At 52.7% G+C, this 27,658-nt stretch overlaps 2 protein-coding genes across 6 annotated transcripts in view; one reads left to right on the plus strand and one right to left on the minus strand.

Annotated features, from left to right (window-relative positions):
- Window positions 1-4,008, plus strand: part of LOC122383105 (peptidylprolyl isomerase domain and WD repeat-containing protein 1-like) — a 76,878-nt gene extending 72,870 nt beyond the window's left edge. For 3 of the 5 annotated variants that reach the window (XM_043369238.1, XM_043369242.1, XM_043369243.1), the window contains exon 14: window positions 2,910-4,008. In XM_043369238.1, the coding sequence (XP_043225173.1) occupies window positions 2,910-3,053 (144 nt within the window). In that variant the 3' untranslated portion in view covers window positions 3,054-4,008. The remainder of the gene's footprint in view (window positions 1-2,909) is intronic. The other 2 variants (XM_043369241.1, XM_043369240.1) reach the window with 1 other exon arrangement.
- An 18,945-nt stretch (window positions 4,009-22,953) lies between these two features.
- On the minus strand, window positions 22,954-26,466 carry LOC122383100. The gene is made up of 2 exons (XM_043369218.1): window positions 25,203-26,466; window positions 22,954-24,688 (listed from the first exon to the last, which is right to left on the minus strand). The coding sequence occupies exons 1-2, from the start codon at window positions 26,421-26,423 to the stop codon at window positions 23,525-23,527; spliced, it is 2,385 nt and encodes a 794-aa protein (XP_043225153.1). The 5' UTR covers window positions 26,424-26,466; the 3' UTR covers window positions 22,954-23,524.
- Window positions 26,467-27,658: the final 1,192 nt, after the last annotated feature.

The following is a 27,658-nucleotide window of genomic DNA, read 5'->3' on the forward strand; positions in this document are numbered from 1 at the left end:
TCCCTGCCACCGGCTGCTCTAAATATCAGGCTGAAGGACTTCACCGCGCCACTGGGCAGGTACTCCCCGTCCCCGGCCTCCCAAGGTGACGCGGCCGCGGCACTCCGGCTCGACCTCCCCGAGTGCAGATTGGCGGTGTGGGGGGTCACCTTCGCCGGCTGCAGCGCCGCCCCCGACCCCGACCCCGCCGCCGCCCCCAACGGGCGGTATGCGCCGCGTTTCCGGCCGGCCGCGGGCGGCCGGGCGCCGAGCTTTCGACACGGCAGTGATTCGTGTGGGAGGAGGCCGCCATTTAGGGAGGCAGAAAGAAAGCAAACGAATCGCGGCTGAACGCCTGATAGCTTGGGAAACGGTTCTGATTTACACGGAGTATGTTGCACATAGGCGTATTTAGCTGGATATTTGTGGTCCGGTGCTGTTTTCTGACGGTGCAGCCAAGGACGGGACACGAGTGGACGGTAGTAGCTAACTACCGCCGGCCACATCCCAACATTCTGTCAAATCACGCCTACAGTGCAAACAGTCAGCTAGGAAATAGGAATCACCCCGCTGGTCCCATGAGCGCTGTAGTTTACATGAATTTATATTAACCCTTCATGAGTTGTCTTTTTCACAGCACATATGATAAGTAAGTTAGATAAGTTAGGCCAGCCGATTGCATACACTTATATAAATCGTGATGTATTTATAAGCTATCTATTGTTCAAATGCTCTGGAGTATGGTGTCTGATTATCACATTCACAGAAACCCAATTCGCTGGGACTGAGGACTCCGCAACGACTAATGCCGTTTAATTAATTAATTAATTGAAGGGCCCGGGGTTGCGGAGTCGGAGTCGGAATTGGAGTCGGTCGGAGTCGATAGTTCTGCCCGAAGTCTGAGTCGGAGTGGCATTTTGTAAGCCAGAGTCGGAGTCGGAGTCACCAAAAATCCATTGACTCCGCAGTCCCGGTTAAGGCTATTGGAATAATTTTCCTAGAGGTTGCTAGAGGTTTGCTATTGTATTAGCACACAAAAGCAACTTAGTAACTATATAAGTACTTTGTTGGCGCAATAATCAAGTTGATTTTGATGATATTTTAGTTTTAGGCTTAGTAGATCGCCATGTAACACCGAAGCAATGAAGCGATCAACTAGCCTCGCTACAAAAGTAGCCGGCGTTAAAGGGACCCTCCCACCTTAACATTAGATTTGAGTTGAGATAGCCAAAATGGGGTCCCTGGCTCACAATTACCGGTTTCGGCACTCACAACATCGAGAAATGCCTTAAATCGGAAATATTGAATTTCAAAATTGCAGCATTTTGATTCAGAGGGGCTAATGCTTAGGAATACCCCTCTGAATGTGTGACGTCAGCGCAAATATCTAACGATTTTTTAATGTTTGACTAAAACGTTTTGTAGCACGCGGTGGTATATGCTATTTGCGCGCAACATCTGCCGCAAACGCCGCACTTCTAAAATAAAGTCGCTAGAAACAGCGGGGATCCCAAAAAAGTAAACAAAAGTAAAAGTCTAATATCTTGAAAACCGGTGAATATTTTTCGGTGAAATTTGGTAGATATTCGTTTTCGCTCTTTCTGAACCGAGCGACATCACTTTCATGCCAATTCATAAACTTTTTCGAAGGTGGGAGGGTCCCTTTAATTCTGAACGCTTCCGTTGACTTTTTGTGAGGCGAAATTTATATCACAGGATAACAATAATAAAGGTTACATACAGTTAAGTTCCGTCGATTAATCCTTGCTTGAGGTTAGGTACTGAGGACATATGAATAAACGGATTAGCGCGACATAAATGTCGGACCATTTTGAACTTTTTGTGGAAGTGTATTGTTGTCAACTGGTTTGGAATCGCTTTGTTCAAATGCGCTACCATACATGCCCTTATTAAACCAGTATAACGCCTTTTGAGGCGACTAACGGAGCGAGCGAGAGGGCGGGCCTTGCACGTGCGAAATTTCGAGGGGGTACCTCCAACTGACTTGTGCACGGCACCTTACTAACCGGTCTCCAGCAATGTGCCAAATTTGAGCACAATCGGCCCAGCCGTTCTCGAGATCTGGAAGCGGCACCCTGCACGTGCGCACGTGCAAAATGGGTCCCAATTGACTTGTGCACGGCACCCTACTAATTGGTCCCTAACCGTGTACCAAATTTGAGCGCCATCGGTCCAGCCGTTCTCGAGATCTGAAAACGACCCCTGCACGTGCGCACGTGCAGCAGCACCCCAACTCTGGCACATGGATATGCAGTGCCTAGTGGGTGCCTACCTACATGCCAACTTTCAGCGCAATTGGCCAAGTAGTTACCGAGATATTGCAACAATTACAAAACTGACACCTCTTCGTTTTGCACGTGGCACGTGCATAAGGGGTCACCCACATGCATCGGGAATAGTCCAATACTTGGTAGAAGGAATGAAGCTACCCTACAAAAATTACCGCGTGTAAATCGGTCAAGTGGTTGCTGAGATATAAGCCTCGCAAAAGCGTCCGCACGGCCGGCCGGCCGGCCGGCCGGCCGCTCATACTAAGAAATTTCCGTTAATCTAAGGAAAGACTCCGCTCGCTTCGCTCGCTCCGTAATTACCTATGCTTTACCTGAACATATACCGGGCAAACAGTAAAACTGTTCATGCTATGAAACGTATTCTGTTTTGTTGAATACCTGCACGCGGTGGTGTTCACTTTTTTATGTGTCTTTGTATACCTCCGAAACTGCTAGAACAATGTGTCCCATTTACCCGGTTTTGCATGTGTACTTACTGTCTTGGTAGGAATCCGTTTTGGCGATGACCTGTTGTCGCCTAACCGCTGTGTCTCGCGCCTCTGAGACTGTCCGATTGGATGGTGTTGGGGTCGGTGGTAGTATTGGTGTCCCTCCTCTGACCGCGCCGTCCCGCCGCAGCCCTGGCTCGACAACAAGCACACCGTGTTCGGACGCTGCACGCGCGGCATGGAGGTGTGCCAAAACATCGGCCTCGTCAAGACCAATCCCAAGACGGACAAACCGTACGACGACGTCACCATCATCAACATCTCCGTCAAGTGAGACGCGTCACGCCGCGCTCACGTCACGTCACATCTCTCATATCTCATCATGTCACGCCGCTGGCAACTGACCTCGTCACCAGATGTGTCCCGTCTGGGTTCCCACGGTCCGGCCAGCCCGGTGGGCGGAGCCTGAGACGGGCTCCCCTCCCAGGGTACAAACAAAATGGCGGCCGGAACGGGCTGGGGCGAGGACGGCGGGGTCTGCCATTTATCGGTGTCAGTGGACTGTTTCCGTTTTGTTCTGTTTGTAGTGGCAATTGCTGATGATTCCGGACATTCTGGAAACACCAAAAGCGTCAAAAACCGATGCTGCTGTTGTATTTCAGGGATTGTTTCTGTACTGCAGCAGGTTTTCATCATCTGAAGTTCCTGTGGATATCCCTGTCCATAAGCCAGTGTCCCCTCTCATGGGGTCTTGCTTTGGTTTCACCCAAGTAACCTCGTTGTCTTCATCCGCTCCCAATGACCACACCGGCGTCACGTCACGTCCTGTGCCGTCACGGGCCGCTCGCGTCACACATTGCGTGACCCTTTGACGCGGGCGGAGCTCGGCGCCGGCCCGTTTGATGGCGACTGAAGCACCGCGGCCGCCGCGGGGTCAGGCGGTGTTGTTATATATAGAGGACGGCCGCGAGTGATGTGCGCCGGGAGGGGGACAGGGGGCCCGGTGTCGGCGGCTGTTGGCGCCGCTATCGGTCATGCGCAGCCGGGGCCGTATCGGTCACGGCTGATACGCTGTGTGGAGTGGCTCTGTGGGTGTTACACTGTGAAGTACCGGACGGAGTTTGGTCCCCAAACAAGGGGAACCGAGTCCGACTTTCGACGCCACAACTGTGGAAGACGCTTGTTTCACGGGACGGGACTGTCCTACCCAGTGTTGATGTAGGGGCATGTGCTCGGTGACCCCGAGACGGGAGCTGTGATGACTGACAATACAAACGTGTGTTTGTAAACCTGTTTTGCATGCAGAGGATGCTAATGTGCCACGTTTGAAAGTAAGACCGATATGTGCGTGGACTGCACCTCAGAAAGCTACAGCGAACGATTAGTTCGAGAATTCTGAGACGGAGTTGAAGATCCGAAATACAGTGCCACATGCCGTCCCTGGATTGTCACCGAGACAATCGCTTCTCGCCAGGTTCAATGTCAGATCCGGTGCTGTTTGATCGACCGGTTTGACCTCAGAAAGCCCGGGTAAGTTGGACCAGCGAGATTCGCCTTGGCCCTTATCACGAGTCATACCCCGCTGCGCTCAATAATCGTTACTCGGTACGCGTACAGGCGTGGAGGCGGTGAGCGTAGAGGCGTGGGGCTCCCATCGAAGTCGTTCCGGTATCCACCTTAGTACGCTTTCTACGGTGTCGAGTAGATACGTAGATCGTTGAAATCCCTTCCTTCCTGTCGTGGTGCTGGGTACAAGTTCCACTTAAATCCTCATAAAAGTAATGTGAATCACTAAACGTCACAGGGTACAGTGACCAGAGTGGCCCCACTTCCTCGGCCAAATCCAGGAAATACCGTCTATTTTTGTGTCCTTCTACCGCAGAAACTACGACGCTCATACAAAGTTCCCTCTATTTCCTGTGTGTGTGACCGCGTGACGTGATTTGCTCAACGCATAATCGGCTTATAGAGCCCTGGATATCCGAGCTCTGAAGGCGCGGTGGTCGGCCTCCAGTCGTGAGCTGTGAAAGTGCAGTGCAGTGACGCGGGGCTGAGCGACCTGCACTACACCCCTTGCCGCCGCGGTGCCATGGTTCCGCCGCCGCGCCAGCGCCTTCCTGACCCCGCCGCCGCGCCAGCGCCTTCCCGACCCCGCCGCCTTATCGCCACATTGGCGGCGGTATTTTATATCGCGGCGGTTTAGCCGCCGCCCGCGGCACTACACCGCCGCATTCTCCGCGTCGACCGCGCGGCGGCGCTCAGCCGAACGGTGACGTCATTTCGCCGAAGTGTGACGTCACAGCGGCGTTCTTGGAAGGAGCGAGGTCGCGCTGCGGTGGCGCGGCGGCCCAGATTGGAGCGTGCATGGCTGCCTCCGCCGCCGGCGGCGGGACCGGTTGGCCCTCCGAGGCCGCCGGCGCGGGATGGTAATGGAAACTCACCAGTCTGAGGAGTCTGGGCTCTCTTTGGAAGAAAACTCCAGACACTGGACAGTGAGCGAAAACAGGTGGCTGGAGAGTAGGCGTGCGTTTCCACTTTCAACTTTCAATATGACGCCCGTACAGATCTCATTTTTGCACAGGAAACACTAAAATAACAGAGTATTCAGAGATATATATGCGCATTAGTTTCGAAAAAGGTAGTTGCCCGACAGTAGCCGTTGGCTCAAGATAAAAGCCTCGCTGCGTACATCACTCATTGCTGGCTGATTGCATTTCATATCTTCATGAATCATTTCACACGCACGGCGTATCCGTTGCGTCCACGTCTCGTGTTTGATCACTTCTCCTGTCGTCGAACTTTCTTGATTTCTGCGTTGTCGTAGCCACCAGCTTTTTCATAAATCTACCTCGAATACATGTATTTGAATGGACGCGGATAAGCAGAGCTTGTTGCGTGAATCCCCACCCCTATACCGTCCGACCGAAGGTTGATCTAAAGCAGGCCTACGAGACATTACCACGGCTTATCAATAACTCATTTTGATCTTATTTTAAACAGAGGAAAAAAATATTGTTTGTTTCTTCCCACTGAACACTGCGGCCCCCGCGCATGTCTACACCTCTTTTCATCGTCCTGCCCATCGCCACCCCATCCCCTTCCCCACTCGTCGGTCGGTCCTTGTGATTTACCTACATCTAAGGCACCGCCTTTGCACCCGTTGACCCCCCCCCCCCCCCGGTAACCGGCCGCCCTGGGTGGTCCGCTGCCGGGCCGGCCGGCGCGGGGGCGGACGGTGACCTCATGTGCCCGGTCATCGCTGGCAGCCGGTGTGATATGGAAGCGCCGCGGCGGCACCGTGTTGATGTTGTCACTCACCAGATGGCCTTGGTCGCCCCAAAGTGATGGCCCGTGTCCGACTCGGGTGATTCAGAAGATAAATGTTATTGTTACCTATATGTGCGTTATATCCTGGTCTGGTTTGGCTGCCAACCGTCGGGATATATACAAATTTATTTGAGGATGACGAAGCAACCATTTGTCTTCCCCTTCAGTGTCAATTGTCCTGTGGGCCTGAAGCCAATGCTGGCTCCGGCCTCCGTAGTAATGAGTACGCTATGTGTCCCGAAGGTTTGACTATATTCGAGTAAATGGAAGATAACTGTTTTCGCTGTAGAAGTTAGTGATATCACATATTTTGATTGAGCTTTTAAGGCTCCCCATCATATTTTGTCTTTGCTTTACATATGCATATTCTCAAATTTAAAGGTTAAGGCTTTCCATGGCTACTAGGGACAAGGTGTACCTCCCTAGTTACTAAATAAATTCCTATTACCTATTTTCCAATTTATATGAATTTTGAAATAAATTGTGGATATCCTACATTTTAAAGAGTTAACTGTCTGTAATGTCTGAAAGTTGTGCGTCCTCTTACCGTCGGGGGCGGAATGGGACGCTCTCCTCGTGTGACGTATAGGCGAAGAGTCCCTGGCTATCAGTTCACGGCTGTACTCACTGACCCCTGAGACTCGCTGGCTCGGGACGCGGGCACACGGGGAACTGGGAAGAGGCAGGACAGGCGGGTTTGGAGCGAACCGGGACTGCGCCGCGGTAGCGAAAGGTCAGAGCGACATGGGCAGAACTGGTATCTAGATAAATGCACAATCCGTGTCTGAATCGTGCAAGGCGAAAGAATGCTGACCATTACATAATGTCTGCTCGGTATAATGGACATTGTGCTTAATTTACCAATCGAAAGCTGCAGGCGACCGTTACTTAGTAGGCGCTCAAACAAAGCCTTTCCACAACTCTTGCGCAAGGACCCACTTAGTGCTGTTTTTCCCATGCGTTTTTAGCTCCCATACTCGAAAACACTCTTTTATGGGTTATTCGGATTCGTCACAGCTAACAGCTTTCGCACATTTTCACAGCAACCTCACATAAGCATATCCAGTCTAATATAACGTTCTCCTCTCCGCTGATTGAGCTAGATTTTTAATCCGCTCCAAGCAGCATGCCCCGGACCATCACGGGCTGGCTTCGGCAGTCGGGCCTGCCGTCTGTATCACTGCGTGAACTCGTGGTAATGGCACAGGTGTTCCACCAGATCTCTGCGACGCGTGCTCTTACTGGCTTTGGTAATTTTACGCGTGCTATATCGACCTGACTGCGTGGGTTGGGTATTATTTTTCTGTTGTTTTTACAGACAGAAGTATCATCTAGATTATTCTAGCAATCAAATATGTTGTCAGTTTATTTCCAATAGCATTGCTCCGCAGGGATTATTCAATCACAGGTATTGAAACAAGCAACTCGTGCTATAGGGCACAAGAATGCTATAGAGATACAGCATTCCCTATCCTTGTCATTTGGCTCGCTTTTCACGGGGTTCTTAGAGAAGCTGTTCACAAATACACAACTCGATTGATGTCGTCCAGACGGCCGTGCCGTGGGCGGCGGGCGGCCCTCCCGATCGGGTCGCCCCGCGGGTCCGGTCGGGTAGCTCTGCGGTCGGCTCCCGGCGCCCTCCCCGGCCGTGATGCACCGTTTATTTACCCGCGTCTGCTGTGCGCGATGCGGCCACTCGGGTTTCCTGTATCTGCGGCCCCCGCATCCGGTCGGGATTCCGTTCTGTCTCAGCGGCTCCGTCCGGATGCCGGCTGGACTGGTTACACTCACTCCCACGCAGGCAGGGGTGACTCAGGGTGGCGTCTTAGCCGCCCCCGCCCCGCCCCCGCCCCGCCCCCGCCCCGTCTCCTCCGCCATCCACCATCCTCTCCCTGAGGGACCGCCCGGGGAATCATGCATGCTTTTCAGCCTCCCTGGGGGAGGGGCAGCATCACTGCAGGCTTACACCCCTCCCCCAGTCAGCATGTTCGAAGAGACTCTGCTGACGAGTTCCTGTCAATAAGAAAGGTCTACATTGTTCCTTTATAGATTTAGATACCGTGCTCCACTAGAATTTATCAATTCTCTAGTCCGGTGATCAAATTGTCCGCCAAGCAAACGGCTCGGCGGACACAGCCAGATAGAATATTTCAAATTTTAGATTGGAAATGTGTCACACATGTGTTCTTTTGCCTGTATTCTCGAGGAGACGTCCGTTGAAGAGGCGAGGTGTCCATCGTTGTCGGTGAAGCTGCTCCAGGATGCAGCCATGAGTCAACCAAACACAGAGCTCTAACTCGGTTAACTACAAACCACTTATTTGGTGCAAACGGCTAGCAAGGGTCGCTGCACTGTGCAGTATGCACGCTGCACAGTGCGATACACCAGCGCTGAGCAGGTTCACGCCACAGCATACCTGGCCATCAGCGCGGACCTCAGCAGGGCCATCAGCGCGGCTCTGAGCAGAGCCATCAGCGCGGGGTGCGCCGGCCGCCCACCGGGAAGACATAAAACCCGACGGGCCATACTGCACTGCACCCTACCTGATGTCATCGACGGATTGGGAAGAGGTGGCCCCCGCAAGGTCGGTCGGCCCGAGCGGGCCGGACGAACGCAGTTGGGCGCTGCAGTGGCGCTCCTATGGCCTCCGAGCTGTTTCCAGTGGCGTATCATGCAGTTCTACTAGTCCCGTGGTATTTCTGACGTTTTTTACCTTGAGCGCTTATCCGTGGCAATGTCGGTATAAAACCTCTTTGAGGTTAGGCTGTTGGATGTCTGTCTGATGTTCTCAGCAGTAACTCCATGTTCCCGCACCGGCTACCCTGCAAAGATCAAAAGAGAAGAGCAGGCGGCGCCAGCCTGGCTGTGTGGTCGGTAAACATACTTCACAGCCTGCACAGATGTTTCGCCTGCACCTATTCCTTTTCCTATGAGAGGAACGGGGGAGTAAGTACTCGGAAAATGCCAGGGCGGACAGGATGAAGAGGTGCAGGTGTTAGGAAATCACTAGTGTGGTGTTAGGTGCAGGGAAATCGGTGCAAAAAGTCACCGATGGCAATGACAATAATTGCACGACAGTTATTGTGCCATAGATTGCATCCTCGATGTTTAAGAGTTTGGACGGCCTTTTAAGAGTTAGACGGCTTAGACGTTTAAGAGAGACGACCTCGTCGTGTCACAATTAAATTCTGTTGAAAAAACGGTTTTATTGTCACTTGTCACAATATGAGACAAAATCAGCTAAACAATGCATCGTATGGCGGCGGCCAGTGCATGCGAGGTTCACTCTGCGAAGCCAGCGAAGTTAAAAGTTGATTACCTAATGGTGATAATGTCGAGCGGTGTCCAGCAATATATGTGCTAGAGTTGTGAATAGCATATCGAGTGAACATGTGACGCATTCCATATTTGTTCTATAGCCTTCTGTTTCGCAATCATGCATTCTGATCACCTCATCAGAATGAGGTGATCAGATACACCTCAAACAAATCGGGCACTACAGCTGCTTAAAATAAACCCAGAGAGCACAAATTATCCTCGCCTGTGGCTGAAACGCCTCACAGGGCCGTGGCGGCCTCGTGCGCCGGCCCGGTCGCCCCGGACCAGGCCCCGAAGCGCCGCCCGGATCCGGCTGCGGTCGCCCCACGCCGCGCGCACTTTCACGGGGCCGGGCCTCTCTGAACCGGATACATACGCGGTGGTTTGGATGGACGAACTGAGCCTAACTATGTCAGTGTCACGGCACAGTGCTTGATAGTTTGGTAAAAAGTGGGTAATCCGCTTGCGATGAGGTAACTGCATGAGTTTGGATTTAATGGCACTGATTATTCCTCCTCAGTCAGCCCCTCGGCTATCCTTGAGGCTAAAAGAATGTGAATTCTGCTGATGTCGTTCAGTACCTACATTTTGTATCCTGTCATTATTTATCCCTTCAGCACGTGATGGCCCGAGCAGTCATTTGGTGCACATATTCTTTCCGGCCGTACAGAACGCGTGGGTGACCCTCGTCAGCGCCAAACATATTTACGTTCCGAGCCCGACACGCGATCATCGAAAGGCTTAGCTTCCAAACCTGTTCTGGGACGCCCCAATATTTAGCCGAGCCGAAGTATCGCAGATCTCCATTTTTCTACTTGGGAGGCTCGGCGGACGGTGCGTGGGCGGTGCTCGATCGGGTGGTGCCGCCGGCCCCGCGCTGCGGACGGCGCTGCGTCCCTGAGGTGCGCGCCGGGCCGGTCGCGGCGCCGCTCCGGCATGTCCGGTCGGCGGGCGCCCGCCGCGGGGGGCGAGACGGACGGAGCTCACCGGCGCGGGCGTCACTCGGATAAAGCTGTTCCTCACCAGTCGCTATACTCGTAGGTTGTCCCTTCCCCGCGCTCAGAAATACGTAGGTAGAGAAGGGAAGGGTAGAGAAGGGAACAACTGAGGCAAACTGAAGCGATGACGATGTCAAGTTTCGGAACTTTTACCCTAAATTTCTATTTTGCGGGGCTAGCTGTTTCATTTTATCTACGCTTGACGTCTTTGGTGATATGCATGATAAATTAGTTATGTATCCCTTCCCGTGAAAAAAACACTACTTTTCACAGGAAATTGCCGGGATTGGTGCCAATGGCGCGCTGTAATCGCCTGGATCTGTAAAATGGCACCACAGTCCGCAGGCCAGCTGAGATGGGTTTCCGAATTATAGCTGAACTCGGCCGCCGGCAGTGGGCCGCTGTCTGTCGCTGCCCTATTCACTCTCACTCCACACACCTGCAGCCCACTGGCCGGTCCGCTGCGAGGACTGGGCTGCCCCGGGGGAGCAGGTGCGCCTGCTGCGGCCGATTCCCCTCCTCCACAGGCAGCCGGCGGCGGCAGCGTCTGAGCTTCTGTCGCGCCCACGCGGGTCTCCCTCCTCCCGCCCTCCCACGGGGTGTAGAGCCGTGACTCGGCTGCACGAGGCCCCGGGCCATGTGACGCTACGTCACGGCACTCGTCCGACCACAGTGCGGTCATCTGTTCGCCGCAGTGGCGCCGCAGTTCGGCGAAAGGCGGTCGTCTGCAGGGTGCTGTGGCCGCGGGAGGGAGACGCTCCCTGTGCACCCAGCACTGGGACTGCCGGGGGCGGACTGGGATGGGTGGGCGGGTGTCTCTCTGCACCCGTGACTACCAGATGATGGTCGGGGCACTGCCGAAGGCGAGTCATGAGTGAGAGGGTGAGAGTAGATGCACCCGCGACCCGGAAAACCACGACTATCCCAATTCCCAGGGGTCGATCTGAAGCCTCTCAGTACCCAGCCAAGGTGCACACTGCACAGCCACAGTTAGAAGTAGCTAACCAATCTATAACAATGCAGCCGAGATCACATTGTCCATTGATAAGAACGGAATGATTTTAAGTGTGTTTCTTTGCTTTTAAGATCTTGTCAATGAAAACATATCATGTCGCAGGCACCTGAGTTATCTCGGGCTGTTTGTAAGTCGTGCTCCTAGGCGGCAGCGTTGTCAAGCCTTGCGGCACAGCATCGCACTAGGCGTTTGTTGCTGGTGCCATCTAGCGGCGGAAATGCTAAGCAGTCTGGAGCATGACTACCAATACGCGCCTTGATTTCGCTGGCAGCGGCTGTAAAAGATTCAGTACGTCTTGTGTGTCAGGTGTTCATTTCGAACTTCAAGCATGAACTTATTGACGATTCGTTAATTCCAGTTTAGTTGGGTCCAAAGAACTTATGCAACGACGGTCCGGCGGTCATGTTTTCACTTTTCGCTACATTGACACAAAAAAGCATGCGAAACAGCCAGCTATTCCCATCCCAAGATAACGTTACTATCAATATAATCCCTAGCTTCGGAGTGAGCTCACACTCCACTCGGAGCCTCACCGTTTACGTTCACTCATATCTACCATATAAACATTGGGCCGGGACATTTTATGTGCACAGTGCATCAGCACTACGACTGACCTAAAACTGTCTGTTGCTTTATTTCGAATCGAAACACAGAACACCACAGAAAAGTGTCCACAGTGACCATTCGCACTGAGCACAGTGTGGCGCTGAGTGAACTGTACCGCTCTTTGTCCTCGGGTCCGTCGCGGGCAGGGTGCAGCTGCGTTTCATCAGGTGTTGGCCCGTGTGCCCCTGTGTCTGTGTGTCTGTGTGTAGGGGCCTGTGTTGCATCACACGGTTAGGTTCGGTCGGCGGGCAGCCATACATCATCTGTTTGGCTGACGGGGGTCTTGGCACCGCACCCGGCCGCTACCGGACAGACTTTGCGCCCTCGGCTCTCCGGTCTCTTTCCTTTCCTCGCTCGAACCCTCCTCTCTGTGCCCTCCTTCACTTGCTGTTGTTCGCAGGTCGACATAATGGTACGTCCACCGTCTGCTTTTCTAGATTGCTTTTTCTTTGTGTTTTTCCTTTCAGATCGATTATGCGCTTGTTTTACATCGTAAGATACATAGTCAGTTACTTTGTTTATTTTTGACCCGGTATTTGACTGCGTGTGTTTATCTTGGTCGCCATCGCTTGTCACCCCAAACCACCTCAGATACGTACTGGCGCAAGAAGGGATTCGCTTGCCTGCTATATTTTTATTGATTGTCATCATTATTTTCATTACACAGAACTGTAATTGAAATATGAATTTGTCGCAGAATCAAGTTATTGCAAAGTTAAGTAAAATTATTTTGTGTTGAAGGTAGGTCAGTATAGGCCTACCTAAACGAACATCCATAAAACTGCACAGACAATTATCAGCATGGTGACTTCGCGAGGACGTATTCGTTTGACTTCGAACGATATCCGGAAGCAGAGAAATGTTGGCATTTTTACTATTCTGTCCGTACCATGCATCCTATAGGCGTTATAAAGTATGAAAAACGTTGAGGGTGTAAAGACGCATTTAAATTATAACGTTTTATACTATAAATTTTTAATTTAAAAATTTAAATTATAACGTTTTTAAATATAACGTGTGCGTATACTTATCTGAACGTTATATTTGTGCGTATACTTATCTGAATGTAGTGAACACACAGTTGGCCGACATTGAAAGTATTCATCGCATCCGGTCATTTAATCACTTTTATTTTTGTGTTACACACTGGCGATAATGCCTACAACTGGAATAAATATCACACATGTCGTTTTTGTTGGCCTGTTCATCACCCAATACCTAATTTATCCACAGCATTATTTCCATGTAGGTGTCGTATAAACTGATCATTTTTGCCTCCTTGCTAATCAAACTCGCTTTGTTCGGCCAAGATCCCTCGGCACCTCTAGCGCCAACAGAAGGTCACGTTACGCCGTCACCTCAGATCAGAGGAATGCCCTGGTTCTGTCTGGGCCATTGACAGGATGTGATCCCTCGCTCCCACCGACACACAGACACAGAGAGACAGCGCCTGAGGCGTTTTTTGCGCTCTAACTGGGTCACCGCACTCTACGGCTGTGCGCTAGCGGAGCGCGGGCTGGTGTGCGACACACACACACACACACACACCCACACACACACACACACACACAGGGGCCGTGTGACGGGTGATGTGACCCGGGGCGTCACGGCACCGCCGGCTCTGACAGGCCGCTGACAACAGGACCGCTCGGGCGCGACCCGTGGGCTCACTGCCATGCCCGGAGGCGAGCGCGCCTGCCAGGCCTGTGAGGAGCGGTCCCAGGGCTCTACGAAAACAGTAGCATCTGATTTTTACCAAATCATGACCACTGCTCTTAATCATATTGAATGACCGAATTAATTGCATGAAGATGAAAAGAGCTACCAAATTCACTGTTTAATGTTTATCCGAAATCAAGACATTCGCTCCCAATGACGACCGTTGCTGGATAGGTATGCATATTGCTGTTGTTATCAGTAACGACAAATAACAATGCCGTTATCCACCATATTGTTGGAGCCATTTATTCTACTTCACCGTTCTTCCCGTGTGTGCTGAGTGCCGCGCTCGCGACATGACCCCTTTCTGCAGCGCCCTCAGGACCCCGCTCCGGCGGCGGTCCACGTGGCCTTCAGCCGAGTCCAGACATAAACCAGCTCGGTGTTTATTACCCGGTTACCGCCGCGGAGAGGTGGGCCAGCCCTGGGACCGACACCCCTCTGGCCCTGCGGTGTTGCGAGAGGGTGCGACTGGAGAACCGAGCAGCAGACGACTGACCCGGCCCGACCAGGTCACGCAACTTGTGGATAGGAGTGAGTGGTAGCTTTATCATGCAATAATGCAGCTGGATATAATTATTTACAAAAAGTGTTCTCTGTGCGCAGAACATAAGTGCATAAAGCGCTGATATTTGCCCGTATGATTTTAACGTTATACATAGTAAGGAACCGCCAAACCGGTGAGCCTTGCCTCCGATAGGTACGCACCTTCGTGAGACAGAAAATAGTGACACATTTTCACTGTTGTGTTTATAGCACATGCCTAACATCTTCCAGTGTTCCTGTCCAGCAAATGAGCGGCTTCTGTCGGATTCGGTCTCGGTCACTACAGTCATCGGGAGACTTCGATCCACCCAGATCACCACTGTATATAGCATATACACTCACAGGATCCCAGCCTCCCTCCGGCGCTCAGTGCACGGTCGGTGCCCCTGTCTGTGCAGTGTGCACTGGCCCACACCACAGCGCCGCTATGTGTTCATCTGTACCGACTACCGACACACAGTCGCTGGCACGGTGCCAGCCCGTGCCAGCGGCCTGTCCAAACGGCGACCGGGGGGGGGGGGGGGGTGCACCAGTGGGACTGGTATTGGTTACTGCTGATCGGTGATCGCCTTCAGTGCCGATGGAAAGCTGACATTTAGGAACCCGAAAAGCAGCTTTGATCTCTCGTTAAATAAACCGGAAAGCGATACGAGCGAAACTCAAAGTCAGAAAACAAACGCAGATGATTGTCATTTTTCATGACCCTCTGGCCATTCTCCAAGTGATAAGGACAATATCTACCTATATTTTGTGATTTCATTTCCCTATACATATAATGATCATTTCAACCTTTCCATGGCTTGAAAGGAAACTATCTTTTCGAACCTGATGATGTGTAATTAACGAGACTTTAGCAAGGGATGGTCTCGGCATCAATGCTCCTGCTCTATTCCTTTGTTTCCGGTGGTGCTCCGGCAGTCGGCTCCCTTAGTAACACCTGTCTGTGAGAGGCCTCGGCAACAATAGCACTTGTCGCCGGGCGGCGGCAGGTCGCACTCAGCGACTGCCCTTGTGACGCGCCGTGCCCCTCTCCGCTCAGTGCCGCAAACGGGGGACGGACGGCGCAATTTAATCAATGCCCTCCTTCCCTGGCGAGCCCTGGATTATCATATGAAAAGGCCTGGCGATCAATACGGCGGGGCACGCGAGGGGTCGTCCTGCTCCCCTGCAGGGCTCCCCTCTGCCGGCCCGGCGGCGGACCGCCCCCCCCCCCCTTCCCCCGGTGGCGGCGGGCGGCCGGCGCCGCGTGGCGAAGTTGTTCGCCGGCGGCCGCTCGACCATATATGGCCTGTGGCGGCGGTCCGGCGCCGCCGGGGCCGCCGGGGGGAGCTCTGCCGCCACCGCCCCCGCTCATGCTATTGATTACTTTGCTCTGTCCCCCGGACCATGATAGGGGCGGCTTAGGGCCATGATTATTGCAATAAATTGCCTGAATTGGCTGCCGCCGGGAGGGAGAGGGCTGAGCTGTAAAAAGGTCCGGAGAGGGGGCGTCGGCCGCGCCGGGCCCCGACCCACATCGGGCGCGAGCCGCCGGTTTGGCCGCGGCCGATCGGAGGAGGTTTTGTACTGTTTTTGTGTGGGAGGAGCGGGACGCCGGATTCGCGGCTCTCTGTCGATGTTGGCCAAGGAGGCCGAGATACTGGAGAGGAAGTGCATCCGCGCCGCGACAGCCGTCATCCGGAATAAAAATAAGTGGGGTTTGTCTGTTGGGCTTATCTGGCTAGGATTTTCCATCTGAAACGTTTTTAGATGGGAACGTCGACCATTGGTAAATTTGGTTTACGATCATGAAGCCATATTTGGTTTCCATAAAATACAGAGTAAAATTTTGATCTGAGCACTTCCCAGAAGAATCCTGTTGTAAATCATTTTGAGAAAGTTGCTTGGCGTTACAAAATACAACATAATTTTCGTCTCCAATATGTCCATAGCCATCCACTTCCAGAGAGTCTAGAGATTATGAAAAAATGGTTGACTGCGCAAAGCAAATGGTCCATGGACGTGCAAGGTGCATTAGCAGTGGTGATGTCAGTTACAGAAAATCCAAATACCGATACCAAACCAAATACCAACCAAAACCGTGGAGAAATACCGAAGCCAAACCAACTTGAGAACATGAGGGAAATACCAACTTTTTACCAATTTCTTAGCTTCTTATACATTAATGAGGGTTCATGAAACCAACAAAATACCAAACTTATTAGGATTGAAGTACCAAATACCAAGTTGGTATCGGTTTGGTATCGGTATACCAAAAAGTTGGTATCCGATTGACATCACTAATTAGCAGTTGGTAACTTTGTCACTCAACAACGGTCTGTTATTGCCCGAAGTCCCCGAATTCGGGTCTTAACGGTAACTAGATGGAGAGGATGGCGATTCAAAGGACGATTCGGCCGGGCACACTGCGCCGAATTTTACGGGGCAGGGTGCGGTGTTCGCGATGCTTCTGCCGCGCCCCACGGCGGCGGTGGGGTCTGAGAACCGGTTCCGAGCGGCGCGCCTTCCGTCTATACCTGCACTGCGCCGCGGCGTCCGTCGCAGGTGCGCCGAATTCGCGGACGGCGCCGATTTTCCCGAGCGATGCTCTCAGGTGCGGGGGGTGGGTCCGGGCTGGCCCGTCCTGTGACGTAGGAGGCCGTCCCACTGCACTAGTCCTGTGTATGTACAAAAAGCTCCCGTTGCTGAGCACTCAGCAGTTCATCTGCAAGTGAAAATACACTCCCACAATCGTTTTCTACCTCATTGGAACGAAATCAAACCACTCTGAGCTGTAACCTGTTCACATGCATCCTGCGTGTTCATGTAGATAGTTGGTCATTGGTCAAAATGATCAACAATCATTCCAAGACTCAGTGCAATGATCATTTATCATTGACCAATGCACATTGCGTCGTCCAGATGAATGTCGAACAATGACTATTCTGTCTCGGCATATGCCATTACGCAGCATACCTTTATACGTTTGCGGTCATCCGTGTCCTGCTGTATGTCTACACATGTGTGAAATGATGGTGATGTTTCATCTATTTTCTACGAAATTAATATACCTACCTACCTATCTACCTATTACAAAAAAGAAACCGTTGTCCAATATTTATTTTAATTCTTTAAAATCCTATTTAATCCGATCACTGTTGAACGGCGCGGCGGTCAAACCTGTAGAAAGGAAAAAGGTGAGTCTTAACTGATATTTTAATTCGTAAAAGACTGTGCCAAACCCGATGGTAGCACCGTCCCTTCATGTGGACATGTTCAGACGTTCAAACCGGTGACAATCGAGCCGTTAGGTGGCGACCGTTTTGTCGTCGGACCGGTCGAACCTGGCAGTGCAGGCGCCGCATGTATTATACACTCCGGGGGCGCATATGAAGCTGCATTCAGGGACGCGCCGTATAGAGGAGTCCTGCTGCATCACACGACTGACTATAGGTCAACTTGTCATGGCCGTGCCGTCTGCAGGTGCATGGGACGCCGTGCACGTAGTCGTAATTTGCCTGTCATGCAACAAGCACAGCTGCAACGCATGCATTTTGTACCCAGCTCACGCAACATTCGCACTCGGAAATGTAGGTATGTGCAATGTCAAATAGGCACTAAGCGAGACAGCTAGGGTCCTAGGGCCCACTTCGCACCTCATATTTAGGCACTTATATAAGGTAAGATGAATGTTTAAATGTTTTATAATGACCTTGCTCGGCTGTCTGGAGCAGATCTACTGATATAGAAATGTGAGGATCAAAATAATCCAAGGTTTGATTATCATAGGTGCAGTTTAAGTAACCTAAGATCGGATTAAGTCTGAATGTGTATGTAGGCACCTCAGTTGGCATTCGAATGGATCTAGCATTGGGAAGAAACTAGTTATGTAAGCTTTTGCCGCTGCTCCTATCACGTCGTGTGCTTACCGACTTCTAAATGCCCATCAGCAATGTTTTGATATTTGCTTGAATTAAATGCCAATTTAACCCTATTCCTGGCGGGCTCCGCCGGGACAAGAAACTGGCGGGGGGGGGGCCGATTCGCCCCCCCCCCCTGAGATCTCGAGAACGAAGCAAGATAGCGACAAGCGGTAAACGGCATCGGATACGCACGGCCAAGATCTACAATTTTTACTCAGGTCATTTTCAGGTCAGGTCAAAGATGACGTCACAGGGGTCGAAAAAGTCAAAATGGCGGCGCTAGATATGGAGAGAGTTTTTCTCGAATAACTTTCGAATTAGTCAAGATAGGAACAAACTAAGGGCATCATCGTGATCCTCTCGTCAATCCGCATCGAATGATATATATGTTGACCTCGAAAGGTCAAGGTCAAAGGTTGACCTCAGGTCACGTGACCTCGAGGTCATCATGTATATCATTCGATGCGTCTTGACGAGCTGAACACAATGAGACCATCCACGCGTCTGTATCTTGTTCCTGTACGGAGTTATTGGCCAAAAACCTTTGGTGACCTTTGATGACGTCATATGACCTCAAAGCTGCCCAACAGCAAAACAGACCTCAAGGTAGTGAAGGTTGATCGTATATGAAGTCATGTATGGTATATGGGGCCATTCCGACCCGTTTTAGTGGTAAAAACAGGGAGTTGATTTTTCCCCCATTGACTTATAATGGGGAGGTCGCGAAATTGACCTGACCTTAGGTCACCGATATCAAAATTCCGAGATATACAAATTGCACATACTGGTACCCTAACTAAACCCTGAAGAGAAGAAATTGATCGGTCAAAAACTCTAGCTCTGGCGTGATTGCAAACTTTTCTGAGGTAGGGTCACCAAACCGCCTCTGGTGACCTGACCTGAGGTCAGATCAGCTCAAAATTTTCAGACATGTTGCGTAGAAGCCTTTTAGGAAAAGTCAGAAAATTTGAGCTTCCTAGCTCAACGCGTTTGGGAGAAATAACCAAAAAACCTCAGGGGGGGGGCTCCTGAGGCCCCCCCCCCCGCCAGGAATAGGGTTAAAGGCGGCTTTGACAAAAGCACTACCTACCTCTGCATATACTTTTAAAATGAATGTAAAAGAAGCGACTCAGCGTGTTAAAGCGTGCCAATGGTTTTCTGAGAAGGCCAGTGATTTGAGCCATGGCTGGTCGCCAGCTCTTGTCTTGGAGTTGTGGTGGGTTTGGTGCCAGGGCAGGGGAGGCAAGGGGGACCGCAGAGGGGCAAATATACCGACAGACAGGCAGACAGGCAGACAGGCAGACAGGCAGACAGGCAGACAGGCAGACAGGCAGACAGGCAGACAGGCAGACAGGCAGACAGGCAGACAGGCAGACAGGCAGACAGGCAGACAGGCAGACAGGCAGACAGGCAGACAGGCAGACAGGCAGACAGGCAGACAGGCAGACAGGCAGACAGGCAGACAGGCAGACAGGCAGACAGGCAGACAGGCAGACAGGCAGACAGGCAGACAGGCAGACAGGCAGACAGGCAGACAGGCAGACAGGCAGACAGGCAGACAGGCAGACAGGCAGACAGGCAGACAGGCAGACAGGCAGACAGGCAGACAGGCAGACAGGCAGACAGGCAGACAGGCAGACAGGCAGACAGGCAGACAGGCAGACAGGCAGACAGGCAGACAGGCAGACAGGCAGACAGGCAGACAGGCAGACAGGCAGACAGGCAGACAGGCAGACAGGCAGACAGGCAGACAGGCAGACAGGCAGACAGGCAGACAGGCAGACAGGCAGACAGGCAGACAGGCAGACAGGCAGACAGGCAGACAGGCAGACAGGCAGACAGGCAGACAGGCAGACAGGCAGACAGGCAGACAGGCAGACAGGCAGACAGGCAGACAGGCAGACAGGCAGACAGGCAGACAGGCAGACAGGCAGACAGGCAGACAGGCAGACAGGCAGACAGGCAGACAGGCAGACAGGCAGACAGGCAGACAGGCAGACAGGCAGACAGGCAGACAGGCAGACAGGCAGACAGGCAGACAGGCAGACAGGCAGACAGGCAGACAGGCAGACAGGCAGACAGGCAGACAGGCAGACAGGCAGACAGGCAGACAGGCAGACAGGCAGACAGGCAGACAGGCAGACAGGCAGACAGGCAGACAGGCAGACAGGCAGACAGGCAGACAGGCAGACAGGCAGACAGGCAGACAGGCAGACAGGCAGACAGGCAGACAGGCAGACAGGCAGACAGGCAGACAGGCAGACAGGCAGACAGGCAGACAGGCAGACAGGCAGACAGGCAGACAGGCAGACAGGCAGACAGGCAGACAGGCAGACAGGCAGACAGGCAGACAGGCAGACAGGCAGACAGGCAGACAGGCAGACAGGCAGACAGGCAGACAGGCAGACAGGCAGACAGGCAGACAGGCAGACAGGCAGACAGGCAGACAGGCAGACAGGCAGACAGGCAGACAGGCAGACAGGCAGACAGGCAGACAGGCAGACAGGCAGACAGGCAGACAGGCAGACAGGCAGACAGGCAGACAGGCAGACAGGCAGACAGGCAGACAGGCAGACAGGCAGACAGGCAGACAGGCAGACAGGCAGACAGGCAGACAGGCAGACAGGCAGACAGGCAGACAGGCAGACAGGCAGACAGGCAGACAGGCAGACAGGCAGACAGGCAGACAGGCAGACAGGCAGACAGGCAGACAGGCAGACAGGCAGACAGGCAGACAGGCAGACAGGCAGACAGGCAGACAGGCAGACAGGCAGGCAGGCAGGCAGGCAGGCAGGCAGACAGGCAGACAGGCAGAGCAGGCAGGCAGGCAGGCAGGCAGGCAGGCAGGCAGGCAGGCAGGCAGGCAGGCAGGCAGGCAGGCAGGCAGGCAGGCAGGCAGGCAGGCAGGCAGGCAGGCAGGCAGGCAGGCAGGCAGGCAGGCAGGCAGGCAGGCAGGCAGGCAGGCAGGCAGGCAGGCAGGCAGGCAGGCAGGCAGGCAGGCAGGCAGGCAGGCAGGCAGGCAGGCAGGCAGGCAGGCAGGCAGGCAGGCAGGCAGGCAGGCAGGCAGGCAGGCAGGCAGGCAGGCAGGCAGGCAGGCAGGCAGGCAGGCAGGCAGGCAGGCAGGCAGGCAGGCAGGCAGGCAGGCAGGCAGGCAGGCAGGCAGGCAGGCAGGCAGGCAGGCAGGCAGGCAGGCAGGCAGGCAGGCAGGCAGGCAGGCAGGCAGGCAGGCAGGCAGGCAGGCAGGCAGGCAGGCAGGCAGGCAGGCAGGCAGGCAGGCAGGCAGGCAGGCAGGCAGGCAGGCAGGCAGGCAGGCAGGCAGGCAGGCAGGCAGGCAGGCAGGCAGGCAGGCAGGCAGGCAGGCAGGCAGGCAGGCAGGCAGGCAGGCAGGCAGGCAGGCAGGCAGGCAGGCAGGCAGGCAGGCAGGCAGGCAGGCAGGCAGGCAGGCAGGCAGGCAGGCAGGCAGGCAGGCAGGCAGGCAGGCAGGCAGGCAGGCAGGCAGGCAGGCAGGCAGGCAGGCAGGCAGGCAGGCAGGCAGGCAGGCAGGCAGGCAGGCAGGCAGGCAGGCAGGCAGGCAGGCAGGCAGGCAGGCAGGCAGGCAGGCAGGCAGGCAGGCAGGCAGGCAGGCAGGCAGGCAGGCAGGCAGGCAGGCAGGCAGGCAGGCAGGCAGGCAGGCAGGCAGGCAGGCAGGCAGGCAGGCAGGCAGGCAGGCAGGCAGGCAGGCAGGCAGGCAGGCAGGCAGGCAGGCAGGCAGGCAGGCAGGCAGGCAGGCAGGCAGGCAGGCAGGCAGGCAGGCAGGCAGGCAGGCAGGCAGGCAGGCAGGCAGGCAGGCAGGCAGGCAGGCAGGCAGGCAGGCAGGCAGGCAGGCAGGCAGGCAGGCAGGCAGGCAGGCAGGCAGGCAGGCAGGCAGGCAGGCAGGCAGGCAGGCAGGCAGGCAGGCAGGCAGGCAGGCAGGCAGGCAGGCAGGCAGGCAGGCAGGCAGGCAGGCAGGCAGGCAGGCAGGCAGGCAGGCAGGCAGGCAGGCAGGCAGGCAGGCAGGCAGGCAGGCAGGCAGGCAGGCAGGCAGGCAGGCAGGCAGGCAGGCAGGCAGGCAGGCAGGCAGGCAGGCAGGCAGGCAGGCAGGCAGGCAGGCAGGCAGGCAGGCAGGCAGGCAGGCAGGCAGGCAGGCAGGCAGGCAGGCAGGCAGGCAGGCAGGCAGGCAGGCAGGCAGGCAGGCAGGCAGGCAGGCAGGCAGGCAGGCAGGCAGGCAGGCAGGCAGGCAGGCAGGCAGGCAGGCAGGCAGGCAGGCAGGCAGGCAGGCAGGCAGGCAGGCAGGCAGGCAGGCAGGCAGGCAGGCAGGCAGGCAGGCAGGCAGGCAGGCAGGCAGGCAGGCAGGCAGGCAGGCAGGCAGGCAGGCAGGCAGGCAGGCAGGCAGGCAGGCAGGCAGGCAGGCAGGCAGGCAGGCAGGCAGGCAGGCAGGCAGGCAGGCAGGCAGGCAGGCAGGCAGGCAGGCAGGCAGGCAGGCAGGCAGGCAGGCAGGCAGGCAGGCAGGCAGGCAGGCAGGCAGGCAGGCAGGCAGGCAGGCAGGCAGGCAGGCAGGCAGGCAGGCAGGCAGGCAGGCAGATAAATACCGGTACGCAGACAAGATACATCATTACTGGATGCGCCTGGTCCAGTGCCCAGTCATAGTGAATATATTATATATAAGGCCGTCTAACGGTCGTCATACATAACCATCATCTCCATCACATAGGCATCATCTCTATACAGACTGCAAACCCAGCACCATGACTGTACAGTGCCCCTATAAGAAACCAAATCAAAGGCTTTTACGAAAGAGACTTGGACGTATATTACGCTGAGACATTTACCAAACAATAAAATTGAAATGAGAATATCCGATCTTGAAGCCCAACTTAAAGAGAAATGGCAACTATTTATCGCCGATGGTCGTCGTCGTATTCTATTCGTTCTTTTTGTATTTCGAGTCGCGATTTCTTCTTCTTTATTTCTGTCTTCGTCTTCGTGTCTTCGTCTTCTTGTTTCCGTCTGCTGGCTTTCGTCTTCGTTTAAAAGTAATTTTGACGGTTTCAGGGCTAAAGTAACACAATTTAAATAAAACAAAAAGGCAACTTAAACTAAATATCTACTTCTTCATTAACTTCACTTAAAATCCTTGTAGTATTCAAATTTTATTCTTCTTATTGTTGAGGTTATTCTCGAGCGCTGACTCTTTCGACACCACCGAGTCGCGGTGCACTTACACCCTCCCCAGTCACGCGCGCGAGTCAGTATGAGACCATCGCTTCTTCGGTTGGTACCAATAAAACAAGTTTGTTTACCGGTCGTCGCGTTGTCATCGTTTGCGTTTTCAGTTCGACAGTTCTAACTAGTCCGTTCAGGTCAGGGAAGGTTTTGGTGACGCGACCCAGCTTCCACAAGTTTCCGGAGTGTCGTTCTCGACAATCACGACAACATCTCCGCTCTGGAGATTCGGTTTTCGATCGTTCCATTTTCGTCGCTGCTGAAGTGTTTGCAAATACTCTTTTCTCCATCTCTTCCAAAACTCTGACGCGAGGTGTTGAACTTGTTTCCATCTTCGTCTGCTGTAATTTTCGGTTGAGCTAAAATGACCTGGAGGCATCACCGGTTCGGAGCGCAGCAGCAGGAGCTGGTTTGGTGTGATCGGGTTCAAGTCTCTGTGGTCGCTAGACACGGTGGTCAATGGTCGGCTGTTGATGGTGTATTCCACTTCACAAAGGAGAGTTGCTAGACTCTCGTCGTCAAGCGTTTGACTAGATGTCGTAGAATTCAGTATTTTTCTGACTGTGCGGATTTGTCGTTCCCAGACGCCCCCCTGGTGGGAGGCACTAAGGGCATTGAAAGTCCATTTTATGTTCCGCTGCAGTAAAAAGGTTTCAATCTGCTGTTGGTTCCAGTTGGTGATCTCTTCTTGTAACTCTCTTTGTGCTCCTACAAAATTTGTTCCGTTGTCTGAGCGAATTTCTTTCACGTTTCCTCTCCTAGAAATAAATCTTCTCAATGCGTTAATGAATGAATCAGACGTGAGAGACTGCGCAATCTCTATATGAACAGCTCGTATACTGAGGCAAGTAAAGAGGACTCCGTATCGTTTTGCGTTGCCTCGCCCCCGTTTGACATAAAAAGGGCCAAAACAGTCCACGCCGACCGACGAGAAAGGTAAATCGGGCCTAACCCGATCAGGCGGCAGATCGGCCATTTGCTGCATCAATGGTCTGCCTTGTAGCCGACGGCACTTTGTGCAGTCTTTAAGAACTCGGCGTACGTTGGCGTTCGCATGAAGTATCCAGAACTTCTCTCGGATGCAGGACAGTACGTGCTGGCGCCCCTGATGTCCTTCCTTTTTGTGAACGTGGTCAATAATGATGTCAGTTACGTGAGATTTGGCCGGAATAATAGCTGGATGCCGTGACTCGAACGGCTGGTCAGCCTGGTGCAAGCGTCCTCCGATGACAAGAAGCCCGTTCATTAAAATCGGGTTAAGACGATACAATGGGCTAGAGCGAGGAAGCTGATACTTCTTTAAAGGGACCCTCCCACCTTCAAAAAAGTTAATAAATTGGTATGAAAGTGATGTCGCTCGGTTCAGAAAGAGCAAAAACGAATATTTACCAAATTTCACCGAAAAATATTCACCGGTTTTCAAGATATTAGACTTTTACTTTTGTTTACTTTTTGGATCTCCGCTGTTGTTTTTGGATCTACTTTTTGGGATCTCCGCTGTTTCTAGCGACTTTATTTTAGAAGTGCGGCGTTTGCGGCAGATGTTGCGCGCAAACAGCATATACCACTGCGTGCTACAAAACGTTTTAGTCAAACATTTAAAAATCGTTAGATATTTGCGCTAACGTCACACATTCAGAGGGGTATTCCTAAGCATTACCCCCTCTGAATCAAAATGCTGCAATTTTGAAATTCAATATTTCCGATTTAAGGCATTTCTCGATGTTGTGAGTGCCGAAACCGGTAATTGTGAGCCAGGGACCCCATTTTGGCTATCTCAACTCAAATCTAATGTTAAGGTGGGAGGGTCCCTTTAAACTGGAGCGATATTCTTTCATAAAATGGAGTTCTTTGGAAAATGCCTGACTTTGTACATACGTTATTATCGCCATTTCCGCGTTTTCTAGATCTTCAACCTGTAATGACTTTGTCGCGTCTTCTCTTTGGAAGTTTTCTGTCTGGCGAGCGGCAACTGCGTTCTTAAGTAAGTTTTTGAATCTTAACATGTACGACACTGCGCGTTTTAACCGGTGCCAGTCGGAGTATTTCCCTAGCAAACGATCAGTGGGGCTCGATTCGGTCGCTATTACTCCAACTTTTGCGCTTTTCTTAACTTCAGGGTCACCAAGTTCGACTTCCAGCGATGCTATTGGCTGTTTTGGCCACTTATCTTCTGTTTCCCACAAAAATTGCGGACCTTGTATCCATCTTGACTTAAAAAAGGCAGACACGGAACACCCTCTCGATGCTTCGTCGGCCGGATTGCAATGTGTCCCTACGTAATGCCACTGTCCAGGAGAAGAAAGATCGAGGATCGTTCCTATTCTGTTCGCTACATACGCCTTGAATCTGCTACTTGTGTTGTTGATATATCGAAGCACAGTAGTACTATCTGTCCAAAATGTCACGCTGTCTACAGGAATTTCCAACTCACGCTTAACTACAGCGCTCAAACGAGCGGCAACGGTGGCTGCAGCTAATTCCAGGCGCGGTATGGTAACTGCTTTGACTGGAGCAACTCGAGCTTTTCCGATGATAAATGAACAGTGAATCTTCCCTTGTTGGTTTTGAAGTCTTAAGTAGGATACCGCGCCGTAACCGGTCTCACTAGCGTCGGAAAAATGATGAACTTGACTCGTCACGATGGGGCCGAAACCTTCGGGTTTATAACACCTCCGAACACTAAATTCTTGCAAACTATGTAATGTAGAAAGCCAACAACACCAGCTCCTCTGCAGGTCATCTGAGGGTAAGTCGTCCCATGCTAAATTCAAACGACAAAGCTGCTGTAACAACGCCTTTGGCTTCAATAAAATCGGAGCAACAAATCCCAGAGGATCATAAATGGAACTCACTGTTGAGAGCATGCCTCGTCGTGTTGTCGGTCTTTCTTTTGTTTTTATCTTAAAGCTGAGCGTGTCCGTTTCCGTATTCCATAAAATTCCCAGAGCACGCTCTTCTGCATACGTCGATTGTGTTACTCGCAATGTTTCATGATCCGTGGCTCTATCTTCTTCTGGAACTGATGCCATGACTGCCCTTTCGTTGCTGACAAACTTGGTAAGGTGAAAACCTCCTCTTTTGCAGGTGTCTCTTAAATCTCTTATCGATTCAATGGCGTCGTCTACATCTGCTACGGATTTAAGACAATCGTCCACGTAGAAATTATTGTCGATTGTACGCTGCGTTTTTTGACCACCGAACATGGCACTGAAATCGTCTGCTGTTCTCCGCAAAGCAAAGTTTGCGCAACTGGGAGACGAAATCGCCCCAAACAAATGCACTTTCATTCGATACTCTTCGAGTAGCTTCTCTGTGTTGCCATCGGGCCACCACAAGAATCTCAGATAGTTTCTTTGCTCTTCTGGAACGCGTACTTGGTGATACATAGCCTTTATATCTGCCATAAAGGCGACTGGTTCTTGACGGAAGCGCAAAAGAACGCCAACAAGGCTATTAATAAGATCTGGTCCCTGCAACAAATTATCGTTCAACGAAACACCGGCGTATTTAGCGGAGCAGTCGAAAACTACCCTCGTTTTTTTTCGGGCTTGGCGGGATGGGTTACGGCATGGTGTGGTAAATACCAGACATTGTATTGTCGCCTCGTAGAGGTGTCTTTGTCTTCTACAGGAACTACTTCCGCGTGACCATCGTCTAAGAGCTGTCTCATATAAGCGGTGTAACGCGCGTGTACTTCTGCACTGGCGTCAAATTTTTTCTTCAATGCCTCTGCTCGTTTTTCGGCAATTTTTCTGTTATTCGGCAAGTCTATCGGTGCATTCCTAAAGGGCAACCCGATTTCGTAGTGACCGTTCCGGAGTACGATATTTTCTTTTACCTTTTCTTCCCACAATTTGTCTTCGCGTGACAAAGAATCGCTGTCGTTTTTCTCTATGAAGTCGGTGTTGTACATGTCAATGAACATTCTCTCGATCTTGTCGTTGTTCGCGTCGGTTCGTCGTACAATTTTTGAATGGTTATTCTTACTGGTAAGTGGAATTCTGGGTCCTACGATCGTCCAGCCAAGGATTGTTCTTACGGCATGCGTCATTTTTTTTCCCAGCCGGAGCAATACACAGGGCGGCTCTGATTGGCTACCCTCTCCGGCCCGTGACGTCAGGACCCACAATGCATCAGGGGTAGCAACAGCGTTCGCATCCTACGGAGTTGCATCCGATTTTGCGCCATGGTGCGTTTTGTTTTGTTTTGTTTTCGCCTTAGCCATGGTTCGGGCAAGGTACCAATTATATCAATATAAAACACG

The sequence above is a fragment of the Amphibalanus amphitrite genome, unplaced genomic scaffold (genome assembly GCF_019059575.1).
Source record: "Amphibalanus amphitrite isolate SeventyFive unplaced genomic scaffold, NRLGWU_Aamphi_draft 000155F_arrow, whole genome shotgun sequence".
Taxonomy (NCBI): domain Eukaryota; kingdom Metazoa; phylum Arthropoda; class Thecostraca; order Balanomorpha; family Balanidae; genus Amphibalanus; species Amphibalanus amphitrite.

Excerpts from the sequence above, each read along its gene's own strand:
- LOC122383100 (XM_043369218.1), bottom strand. The coding sequence starts at position 26,423 with ATGGCATCAGTTCCAGAAGAAGATAGAGCCACGGATCATGAAACATTG. Across the intron at positions 24,689-25,202 it reads AATATCGCTCCAGTTTAAAG|AAGTATCAGCTTCCTCGCTC; the intron begins GGACCCTCCCAC and ends GTCCCTTTAAAG.